Below are 12,370 nucleotides of genomic sequence, written 5' to 3' on the forward strand. Positions count from 1 at the left end.
TGAACGCTTAACGACGACCACTGATACAGTGGAGGTAGCAGAGAATCGGACGAATGCTAATGAAAACGCATTCATGACTATTGATACAGTAGAGGCTACAAACAACAGTACAAGCTTAAATGAGGATATAACTCTTTACCCTGCAAATTTTTCTGGCGTTTATTTGGTCTTAGTCGACTCATCTAAATGCAATGATATGTACAATGAAAAATTCACCAATGGTTTAACCCTTTTTAATAGTATAAAACATCTGAGAATAAAAGATCTTGATTTGATTTATGCAATTGGTAAAAGTCTTTATAAAGTCACTTTTAAAAATGCTGCTGCGACAAACAACTTTATCTTAAATGGAAAAATTAAGGACAAGGGTCTAAGAGCCTTTGTTCCGAAAACAGCGGCTGAAACTTATGGAGTAGTGAGGGGTATTCCAACATGGTGTGAGGACGGTGAGATTAAGGCTTATGCCATATCCAGCGTACCCATATCTATGGTTAGACGCTTCATGCGTAGAAACCCATGTACATTCCTACAACCACCATCAAAATTGGGTTTTCTGGCAAAGAGATTCCAAAATATATAATTTTTAACCATACTAAACTAAATGTTGATTTTTACATACCACCCCTCAGACAGTGTATGAACTGTGGGAGGTTAGGACATACCCGCTTCTCATGTAAATCCAAAAAACGGTGCATCATATGTGGTTTAGTGACCTGTGACAGCAACTCTTGCAACAAAAAGTGCATTCTATGCGGCAGTGTGAACATGAATCCTCAGATAAAGTAAATTGCATGGTAAGGGAAAAAGAACGTAATATAAATTATATTAGAACGGTGAAAAACATATTGCGGCGGGAAAAAATACAAAAATATTTTACTTAAAGTCAAAATCGTTTCGACCTTCTTCCGGTAGACGATTCCGAATTCCCAAAACTCACTGAAAATAATGGTGATGAGGTTCAAAACCGTGATTTAGTGACCAATAAAAAACTCACTCGAGTCAAATACAGCTAAAAAGCTGATTACACAGAAAAATGATAAACCAACCAAATTAACGCAAGGAAATAGTAGAGAAAACAGAACCAAAGTTGCAAGAGAAGCCGTTTTTAACAGGCCAGAATATTTCAAAAATAAAGTAACCGAAATGGAAAAGCTTCTTACTGATCGTTTCAGCATCTTACAAACTGCTTGTGTAAATAACCAACTAGGCGAAGTTACTAACAAAATTCAATCGCTAAAAGAAAAATTTTACCAAGATGATTCAAGAAGAGGTAGAAATAGTGACAAATAGTATTAATAACTCCTTTGACAGATGACCATGAAAATTTTACAATACAACTGCCAATCCCTCAAAGCTAATATAAACGCAATTGAATATTATTTGAACAAACATGATTTCGACGTAGCGTATCTTAGTGAAATATTCAGTTGTAACGAACCTCACCACAGAAACATCATAAATTATAATGTTATAGAAAAAAATAGAGACGACGGATATGGCGGGGTAGCCATTGTTCTTAGAAAACACATAAAATATCAAAAAGTCAACTTTTTATCCATTTTTGACATACTATCTTCAGTAGTTACTAAAATAGCGCAGTTTTTGTATTTCTGGAAATTACCGTTATATGGGAGGTAGGCGTGGTTATTGTCCGATTTTGTCGATTTTCAACACCATCCGTCCTACATCCGAAGGAAGTGCACGTACAAAATTTCGCTAAGATATCTCAATTTTTACTCGAGTTATCGTGTGCACAGACGGACGGACAGACAGTCACCGCTTAATCGATTTCTATTTTCATCCTGATCATTTACGTATACATTTGTCTATATCTATCTCGATTCGTTTTGCCTGTTACAAACAACCGTTATGTGAAGTTATAATACCCTTGTGCACAAGTGCGCTCGGGTATAAAAACAGAATACAAATATAGATATTATCTACATAATATCCTACGTAATAACGTCTACTCATACACACAAAAATTAAACAAACATATTCAATGGAATTATAAATTAGCATTCGCTTTTAATAATACCATGTTTTCGAAAGAAAAGTCGGTTAAGGAATGGCGCCTGGGTGTATTTATAATTCCCGCAAAAGAAAAAAGCCTTTCGACAGGGCCCGATGATGTTAATGGAGTATTGAATAGTATGGCAGCTTCTTTTAATAATTCATAATCTTTCCAAACTTCTACTGCCGTCTTTGAAACGCTTATATAACTGCAAAGTTGACTTTTTTTTAGGAGAAACTTGCTCAATACTCGAATCATCTTCATCATCTGAAATACAAAAACACTTTTGTATTAAACACAACTACATATGGGCGTTTCCATACAGCCGTACGCGACATTCGTACGCTTATAGAGTAACGTAAATCTATCAAAAATAGAAGTTACAGAAAAAAAAAGATTACGGTTATGTTGCAACCAAAGGGTACTACGTTTGAGAAAAAAATAAGCAGCCTCGAAACTTTGGTGTGGAAAATATCCGTTCAAAACCAGGTGATAACGTACGCGACAAAAAAAGAAGTGGTTTTAAGGCACATATACATATATGCGAAAGTCTGCAAATCATGAGAGTTTTTCTTTTCTTTAAACATTCCTAAACTAAGCTAAATAATGTACCTTTACAATTCTTCCATTTTTTGATAGAAATTATCTCTGGTTAGTTTTTATTAAAAAAAAATATAATAACGTACGGGACAGATTTTCCCCCATACAATATTTTTACTAGTAACACATACTAAATTAAATTTTTTTCAGTTCTTCTCTCCACTGTTTCGCGTTTTCAAAACCTTTTTCCGCCATCTGAATACGAAATTTAAAGTTATAAAGCCGTTTGAATTCATTTGCTTGCATTTTCGGTTTACATTTTCATGGAAACACGCGTATATGCGAAAGTCTGCGAATCATGGGAGTTTTTCTTTTCTTCAACAATTCCTAAACTATGCTAAATAATGTACCTTTACAATCCTTTCATTTTTTAAGAGAAATTATCTCTGGCTAGTTTTATATTAAAAAACGCGACAATTTTTCTCGTAAGTAATAAAATGTATTTATTGAGAACTCTTCTCGCCACCGTTTCATTGTTTTACAACTATTCTAAATAATTTAAATGGAAAATTTGCAATTAACATTGGTTTTGATGTATTTGATTGAAATTTTCGTACTTACAATAACGTATGCGACAAACTTTAAAGGGTAATAAAATATATTTTTGATTCGGTTGGAAAGAAAATTTTACTGTATATCTTTAACTGGAAGAATTCTCGCTTAAGAATTGTAATCTGCATTACCTGCGACTGCCAATATACAAATGACATAGACAAACAATGTTTTTGCATAACGTACGCGACATTAGAATACTATCAGAAGCAAATCAAAAAATTACCGTTATTCGAGCTCTAACTTCTCCTTTTTCCCATTTTTATAGTTAGTTGTTATTGCAAATTTGATTTTAAGATGTAATTTTAATGTTTCAAATCTCTTAATTTAGTTAATAGGAAAGAGAAAATAGTTCATTTCATTAGAGAAAACTGAGTCGAAAGGACATTCAGTTTTACTCTTCCATTTTTGAGTTTTAAAATTCCAATAAGCAGAAATACTTCTATAATATAAAAATTCGAGTATTTTTCTCTTATTAATTCGTCTTAAAAACCCTTTTCAGTTGTTTTTATTTTTTCAGTCCTGGTTGACATTTTCATGGAAACACCCATATACGTATATTTTTATCCACTGCTTTATATAAACGAGCAAAGAAGAATATTTGTTGCCCCTTATCGAGAAACTTGGGTCCGGTTTAGTTAATGTACAACGATTTTCGGTTGTTGTGTCCAAATGCATAACCCGAATCCAAAAAGTTTAACATACACGTGTAATCAAAGGATTCACATTTTATTTAAGATAAATGTTTCTAATTTCCTACCACTAACTTATTAATAAACTCGGTTTGCACTATGCACTTTTTTGTAAATTTTGACGTGGGTTCTGCGCAAAAATACTGTGGACGACGTAGCCGGAGTGATATGCACAAGAAATGTTGTATACCTTTGGCACGTGGAAGCCCCTCTTCCCCGCAACACAGAAAGGAGAATTCTACTTAGTAAGGGTTATAATCCCTAAGCGCGGCCGAAGGCAGAAGCAAGCGCAACAGGTGGTGGTCCTAACAAAGTGCATGTTTTCTATGGCTTGGAAGAAGCTGTTATTGCATTAACTGGATTGAGAACCAGAGCTTCAGGTATAGGAGGAGTTCTGGCTTGTGGTTCAACAATTCAACCAGAAGCTGACATAGATGCGCCCATGGTTACTATGCCCGACAGCTCCGCGTACCTTTGTGAATCCATTGCAATAGCGCCCGCTTACTCTGCTGCTATAATTGCAAATACATCAGAATCCATAATTTTCCTCGAAATATGTAAAATTAACCAATTTTACAATAAACAAGCACATGATGAGTGTTTTTTAATTCCTTTCCACTTTGTTTTCCTACATTCAGCTATCTTCGAAAAACAACTCATAGCTGGCAATGCTGCACATGATTCCGCAAGGGTTGCAGCATATGGATTTTTCGTAGCGTAGCTACGAATTACGAATTACGAAAATTCGGGTTCTAGAATAAGGGGGACAGAAATCGAGAAAATTCTTTTATGATGACTTCTACAATCATGCACAGTACATATATTTTACCTAATTTTATTTTTATAAAATTTTGTTATTTAAAACCACGAAAATAACATAGGAAAACGAAACTACGATCGAAAAGTAGAATAGGTATAATCGTAAATGTCGAATATTGATCGAAACGAAACGGAACGCAGAATACCAAAGTTGCCAAAGGAGAAATTTTCGATTCTAGTCGAAATGCAGAATACGGCTGATTAAAGCCCAAAAGACAATAGCGCAGTGGCAGTGACAGTTTTTAAAATGAGCTGTTACTGCTAATATTGGCTGTCAAACACTATACGGCGTTGTCAGTGATTGCTCTTTTTGACATTACCTTTTGTTTGTTTACATTTTTGTTGTTGGCTTTTAGGCTTCAGTGACATCAACAGATGTTGGCTGCGTTTCATTAATGTCAAATTCAACAAGCGAAGTTTGCTGCGAAGAAGGCAGTGGCAGTGAATTTAGAATTTGGGCTAAACTGGGCAGTACTGCTAGCTTCTACCGCTGTATTGTGAGTCGCTTCAGCTGATTTCGAAAAACTGCCGCAGCCACTGCAACTGCGTTATTGTATTTTGGACTTAAAAGCTTAAACAGACGGCAGCGTTGATCCAGATAAACTCGCACTTAATCCGGATCAACTGCCGTCAGTTTATGCTCTTATGCATTTTAAATTAGTTTTCATTCTATAATTCTTCGATTACGGATTGCAACCGAACTTCAGTTGGGTGGCCAGTGGCTGAAATGGTATTACAGATGGCAACTGGCAACTGAAAGCTGACAACTGAGTTGCTATATTGGCAACTGCATTTTTTTGGTTGCCGCAGAAATTTTGATTGAGATAATTTATTTCTTTTTTCAACTGGTTCTTCAGCTTTTTTACACTCAGGTTTTAGTTGCTGGTTTTTCAAAATTTGACCATCAACTTTATAGAGCTTAACTATAGTTGCCATTGTTGGGCCTGAGCACACTAGCCTGCTCAGTCGGACTGAGCAGTCCACGACTCAAACGCACACTGGACTGGGCAGTCGGCCGAAAACAGGTTTCCGTTTTGTATACATGAACTACGCATGATTGTGTTAGTGCATGTGGCACATGAAAACAAAACGAAAAAGAAAGCATGTTGTCTATGTGTGCGTGTCAGTCCACCGTCAATCCGCGATTTTCGCGGACTGAAATGAGCGAGGTAAACTCGAACTCTCTTCCCCCTCTTATCCACACAAAACCGGTTTAAGGCGGACTGAGCAGTCCAGTGTGCAGAGGCCCCATAATATACATTTTCATTTCAGTAGTTCTAACCATCCGCAACGGTTGCATTGCCATCTATGATCGATCCTTTAATTATCTATCTTTTGATGTGTCGTTTAGTAATAACGAAGAAATTGGTCAAAATATAAAGCTCACGCTCGCATTGAACTGGATAGCAGGCTTTACCGACGACCTAGAGACCATGATTCAACAACTACAGGTTGTAGCAATCGTACAAAAACAACATTTACCGTTGGTATGAACTCCTTGTGTCATCACCATCTTTTTTATCTATTCATATTCGTGTGTATATGTATACCCTGCATACCAGGATTTCATAGAATTCTGAAAGGTTTCACAATTTTTTTAAGAATTTTCTTTAAGAAATCGTACAGAAATTTCTTTACTAGTTCTTGTCAACCGCCTCATATGTTTTTCTTTACAGATTTCTAAAAGAATCGTAACAAATTTCCGACACTCTTAAAGATTTCGGGAGCATTTGTTTGCAGGGTATATATATACGTATATGTGTATGTGTACGCGGATATGTAAATATAGCAAAACAGACGATAATTTGACACAAGCGTGCTCATAAGAAGAAGCATAGCATCTATCGCTATCACCTGTAATTGATGCGCCTTGCCTAGAGACTTGAAATTTCACAGTTGGCTCAGAACCCGATGAAAATGCAATACAAAAGATGAGTTAATAGGCGGCGCACGAGTCGATATATTTGGTAAACCAGTATTTATGCATGATTGCATCATGGGATTTATGGTCCGATTACATTCATATTAGAAAGCTTGCTTTAAAAATATTTGTTTTTACTTCTAACATATTATTATGTACTTGGATGTGAATTTTCTAAATTTTTTATGTGATTAATGGCTCTATTCTGTATCAGTGACAAATCCTTGTCAATGTTTTTTACGGAAACATATATGAAAAAGTTTAAATTTGGCATAAAAAAAAATGTTTGTCAGCGATACAGAATTGGGCTATAAATCCGGCAAAAGTTGCCATCTTACAAATCGTTAGTACAGTGTGGAAACGGCGTATCCATGCACAATGGGCGTAACTCACATGGTCGCTGTAATACAAAAAGCCGTAACTAAAAATTCAAAAATTACTATTTGATTGATTGGTACATTTTGTCAAATTATAAGTTGTTGTTTGTTAAATTATAAGCAACCACATCATTTTATGCGATAAAACATTTTAGTTGTGGCTTTTTTGCATCTCTGTGAATGAAGAATTGAAGCGGTAATAGCCCTTTTAGTTTTCTTTTACTATAATATGTAACATCACGTAGGTGTAATGAACTTATCAGTAAAAGACCGCATTTACTGTTTATCGATCCTTCCTTTTCATATTACAAATAAAAAATGTGTACATATATGGCCTTATTCATAAAAAAAGTAGCTTTAAAATAAGTTTATAAACTGAAAAATTTATGAAAACGTCATTTTATAAAGCTCTTTAAATCTACTTTATTTTTTTTAGGAATAAAGCCAATAGGCTTTGAAGGCATCGATTCTAAGTTATTTTTTTTTTGCGCGCACACAAATAAGCTTGACCCAACTGTTGTGTTTGTTTAACAAAATTCCTTTTTTGTTTTCCAAACATGCAAAGCAGTTTGCCCGCAATAAGCAATTACTTAGTGTAATACCGTAACAAATAATATAAATATGTACACCATACATACATACGAAATACCATACGCCAAATAGTAGTAAATAATTTGTGGTGGAGTTCAAGTACAATGGCGCACAATGTCACTTATTAGCCGGATAGCTTCATGTGTGAGTAGAAGCAAGCACTCACTTGACTTACTTATAACAACGAATAAACAAGGTGCAAAATATTTACAATATACTTTCTGAAAGTAAGCTATTAATTGATTTATTGCTTCCCAATCAGGGGCCCACTATATTACACCTAGCTATACTTTCGTATTTTGGTTTTTGTTTTCAGGAAGATTCAGACAGAAAATGACATGCAAACTAAACACTAACAGCGTACACTCAGCTGCCATAACGGAAGTGCATCAGGTGCCAATGAGTGTCATACATAGACCGATTCCTCCAGTATTGGATGAAGGAAAGGTTCAATCACTTATGAATACCATAAAGGTTAGTATAAGGCTTATCGTTATACAGCTGTTGAATATGTATATCAATGGTGTAAATAGTGATGACGTAAATTGACCGACTTCTTTGTAAAATATCTACATACGTACATTTTTAACGAGTTTTATTTGTTAATAACAGAATGAGTCAAGCGAAGACGATGTACCCCCGATAGATGTACTATGGATTAAGGGTTCTGAAGGTGGTGATTATTTTTATAGCTTTGGTGGCTGCCATCGGTACGAGGCATATAAGCGGCTGAAGCGTGATACTATTAAGGCTAAATTAGTGCACTCTACGCTGAAAGATTTATATCATTATATGGGTTCAAGTACTCCCAAAGATCTTAAATAAATAATCAAGAATAGTTATTTGTAAAAGGCTTAGTAAAACGTATGTATTTACATACATATTTATATATGTATGTAGGTTGGATTGTATACAAATATTTAATAAACCAAAAAAATCCTTATCTGTCGAGTTAATTCTATCACATACGCCAAACATTTTATGGCCAAAGTGATAAGATTAATAATATGATGAACAAAAGAAAAGCTTAAGAACTATTAAACATATATACAGTATCGGTCATATCTATAGCACGCCATTTCAAAGTGATATTGTGTGCCATTTATGTTTATTTACTTATTTTTAAGAATTTTCGATTCAAATACAGTTCATTCTCAGACAAACCCCATATAAACCCAAGTGTAACAATTTGTAGAAAACTACAAAAAGGTGCAACAAATTTTCACCTAAATTTCAGACTTTTTTCTCGGAAGTGTTACAATTTTTTTGAGTACACGGTTTTTTAGCCCCTTCAATTTTAGTCTGATAATGACCAAGTTTCAAGTGGCTAAAAGTTACCGTTGATTTTTTAGAATTTTTTTCGCCAAAGGTGTTGCGGATTTCTTCCATATACAAATAAATTGAGTTTGTTCATCATATGGAAGCCAATGCGACAAAAAAAAAATCTAAAAATTAAACGGTAACTTTTAGCCACTTGAAACTTGCTCAGACTAAAATTGAAGGGCTAAAAACTGTGTACTCAAAAAAAATCTAACACTTCTGAGATAAAAGTATGAAGTTTATGTGAAAATTTGTTGCGGTTTTTTGTAACTTTCTACAAATTATTAAGCTTGGGTTTGTACCGGGTTTGTCTGAGAATAAACTATATTTTAATTGAAAATTCTTAAATAAACATAAGTGACACACAATAGCACTTTGAAATGGCGTGCTATAGATATGACCGATACTGTAGCTATTCAAATTTTCATATTTTTGTATTTTTATACCCGAGCGCACTTGTGCACAAGGGTATTATAACTTCTTTCAGCCGTAGGACGGGATGGTATTGAAAATGGGCAAATATATGGACAACAACCACGCCTACCTCCCATATAACGGTAATTTTCAGAAATACGAAAACTGCCATATTTTAGTAACTACTGAAGCCTATTCAATAAAAATTGATATTTACAATAATTTTTAGGCGAAAAATAAGAATATTAAAAAATTTTGGAAAATGGGCGTAGCCACGCCCACTTATGGTTACATGTGTATATCTTGGTAACCGCTGCACCAATTTCTTCCAAACTTGGTACAGTTGTTAGCCTTGGTTGGCATACCAAATGGCTGAAAATTTTTAAAATCGGACAATAAACGCCACATTAGAGAAATACGAAATCTTCGATATATCAGTATACTGATATATAAATATTAAAGCTAATTTATTCAAAATTGATGCTTGCAAAAATTCTATACCAAGAAATACTTGTATGATAAAATTTTGGAAAATAGGCGTTTACATATATGTATCTCGATAACCGTCCTACCAATTTGTACCAAACTTGTAATGGTTACTTTTCTTGCCACGTAAAAGCAAAACGTTTAAAATAATTGATATCGGACTAAAATTACGGCCCCTTTTCATATAACTAAATTTCAGAAATGCTTGAAACTTCAATATTTCGAAATTTACGGACGCTAATTTACTCAAAATTGATACATCCCGGCTTACCATGTATCAGTCGCTTTCGGAAAGGTGAAACATATATTTAATACTTGTGCCGGGTATTTAATATTCGGCTCCGCCCGAACTTAGACTTCCTTACTTGTTATCTTTAAAAATAAATGTAAGTATGCATGTGTTCCGAACTATTTTATTATTAAAATTCAATATCATCGCAAAATATTCAGCTGTGCCCCCAATTCACCAAATAAACGGAGCTTTTTCACGCAATACGCGCAAGCCATACTTTTCCCATTCTCCACCAAATATCCATAACTCTGGTGCGCTTTCCAAGCATGACATTATTGCTGCACCTTTCCAAGCTATCATACCTGCATCCATTTCCTTGCTAAAAGCATTCACTTCAAATGATGAAGATGCTGTCGATATGGCCGCTAATTGCAGCATAACACGTTGTTCTAGCCATTTAGCAAATCCAGCAAATTTAGTGCTGCCACCAACAAGTAGTATACAGCTGTACATTTTACGCTTAATCTCTTCTGTTGAACAACGTTCAATGCTGCGTACTATAGCATGATCTAGAGGCAAAATTTGACCATTAAACATATATAAAAGCTCATCCTTATCACCAGTTTTCACATTAACATCACGTTCCACAACATCGTCTACAACCAAATCGTCCTCAGCAACTTCACCCGTCGATGGTAGTGCTCCTTCCAACAATTGGTCACGCCCACCATTTCGACGTCCTGTTTCGCGTATATACTCGGCATCAAAGCAGTCTTCTGGATCTGGTTGTTGACTACTTCGTAGTTGAACGTTTGCCTGCTTCGTTTTGGTTGTTATATTTAATAATTCTGTATGAAAAAGGGATAGAGGCGCAACCACACATTCGTCGCCTATTTGCAAAGTATAACGCATTTTTTTTATTTGCTTTCTTTACCTACAATTCATACAAAGACAACCAATAAATTATATACATGCATATATGATGTACATTTGCTAATAATTGTACCTCAAAGTTTCTCTCCTGGGCTCCACACACATCCAAGGTAAGATGGCAGAAACGTTCCTTTAAATCCATTAATAGCGCGGCATCTGAATAGTCTGTTTCTACATTACAATCTTTGTAAGGAAAACCACATTTACGAAGCAGATTTAAAAAAACTTGCGTAACATCACCTCCCCCATAAGAAAGACGCACTCGTGTTTCAGGATGACTAATACCATCCTCCACACAAGATATCGAGCACTTTTGATCTCCAATATCAACAACACACGCATAGCTGAGCCCCGCGCCAAAAGTGGCTGCCACATGATCTTGTAATAAAAAACACGAGCGAAAACGTAAACGTTGTAATAGCAATGTGGTTAATTCACGTAGATGACTACGGTTGTAGACGTCTGGTATAACCAATACAGCACTGTAGTGTGGCAAAGTACCCGCGCTAATATTCAAATGCTTTCGTAAAGCATATAACCAAATTGTTTCCATATGAGATATCACCGCTGCGGTAGAGCCACCCACATATTTATGTAGATTAAATTCCCCTCGCCGCAGTGGAAAATGAATATTGTATTCCATGGACTCCTCTTCTCGTAAAGACAAAATGTCTTTATCGAAAAGTAATTCATCTTTTTTGCGAGTGTCTCTCATTTCATGCTTTATGGCTTCAGAGTCCTCGTCATCTGAGAGCGGCAGATCCTCCGGAACACTTCGCCTGTTAAAAGTTGCTATTTGTTGTGGTGGTGTAGCAACGCGCAAACGTTTAGCACTTCGTTCATGTGGCTCACGAAGTGGTGCATATGATTGTATAGAATGGGAGACTTGCAGTCTCTGTTCCTCGAACTCAGCAATTGTTTCGGCTGAGCTCTGTACGTTCGGCAGAAGCGCATCCTTATGATTTTGCGAGTTTTTATTTCCACGCCGCAGATGTGCCACTGCATGCAAAATCGTAATGGGATTAAGATCGGAAGCTCTTCCAATCCTTAAATACAAAGATCCTGGGTGTATTATAATTATACGTTGGGCTTGCATTTACTCGCTTTAAAACATCAAAATACTATCCCAAAGCTCGGTTTTTATTAACAAGGCATAATGCTAAAAAAACTCGATGAAATAATAGTAAACAACACCTGGATAGTGTTGGAACGATACGAGTACCGAGTACAGAATTTCGATACTTTTCATGAGTACTGAGTAGTATCGAGAACTCGATACTTTTTTACAAGTACTGAGTAACCGCCCTATTCCCACACCACTGACAAAACTCAGCGGCTGACTATTGCCTTTACTACTGCGCCTAATACTATGCCGCAAATTTATTTTAAGCTGTCGTATGACAATTGTCAGTTTTATTG

The 12,370-nt window shown here is 35.5% G+C and overlaps 2 protein-coding genes across 4 annotated transcripts; one reads left to right on the plus strand and one right to left on the minus strand.

Annotated features, from left to right (window-relative positions):
- The first annotated feature begins 7,419 nt into the window (after positions 1-7,419).
- On the plus strand, positions 7,420-8,669 carry LOC118754601 (putative sulfiredoxin). Of its 3 annotated transcripts, none has more exons than XM_036489490.1 (3): positions 7,420-7,762; positions 7,883-8,040; positions 8,179-8,669. In XM_036489490.1, the coding sequence occupies exons 1-3, from the start codon at positions 7,681-7,683 to the stop codon at positions 8,389-8,391; spliced, it is 453 nt and encodes a 150-aa protein (XP_036345383.1). In that variant the 5' UTR covers positions 7,420-7,680; the 3' UTR covers positions 8,392-8,669. The 3 variants fall into 3 exon arrangements, with proteins under 3 accessions (XP_036345383.1, XP_036345384.1, XP_036345385.1); XM_036489491.1 differs by having other exon boundaries at positions 7,420-7,793; positions 8,179-8,666; XM_036489492.1 differs by having other exon boundaries at positions 7,539-7,710; positions 8,179-8,667.
- Positions 8,670-10,177: 1,508 nt separating this feature from the next.
- LOC118754603 (actin-related protein 8-like) lies at positions 10,178-12,156 on the minus strand. The gene is given in 3 exon segments (XM_036489494.1): positions 10,178-10,936; positions 10,938-10,952; positions 11,025-12,156. Coding segments are annotated over 3 exon segments (1,725 nt in total). The 5' UTR covers positions 12,048-12,156; the 3' UTR covers positions 10,178-10,249.
- Between the last annotated feature and the right edge of the window lie 214 nt (positions 12,157-12,370).

Source organism: Rhagoletis pomonella, unplaced genomic scaffold, assembly GCF_013731165.1.
Source record: "Rhagoletis pomonella isolate Grant_MI unplaced genomic scaffold, Rhpom_1.0 Rhpom_scaffold_04184, whole genome shotgun sequence".
Taxonomy (NCBI): Eukaryota; Metazoa; Arthropoda; class Insecta; order Diptera; family Tephritidae; genus Rhagoletis; species Rhagoletis pomonella.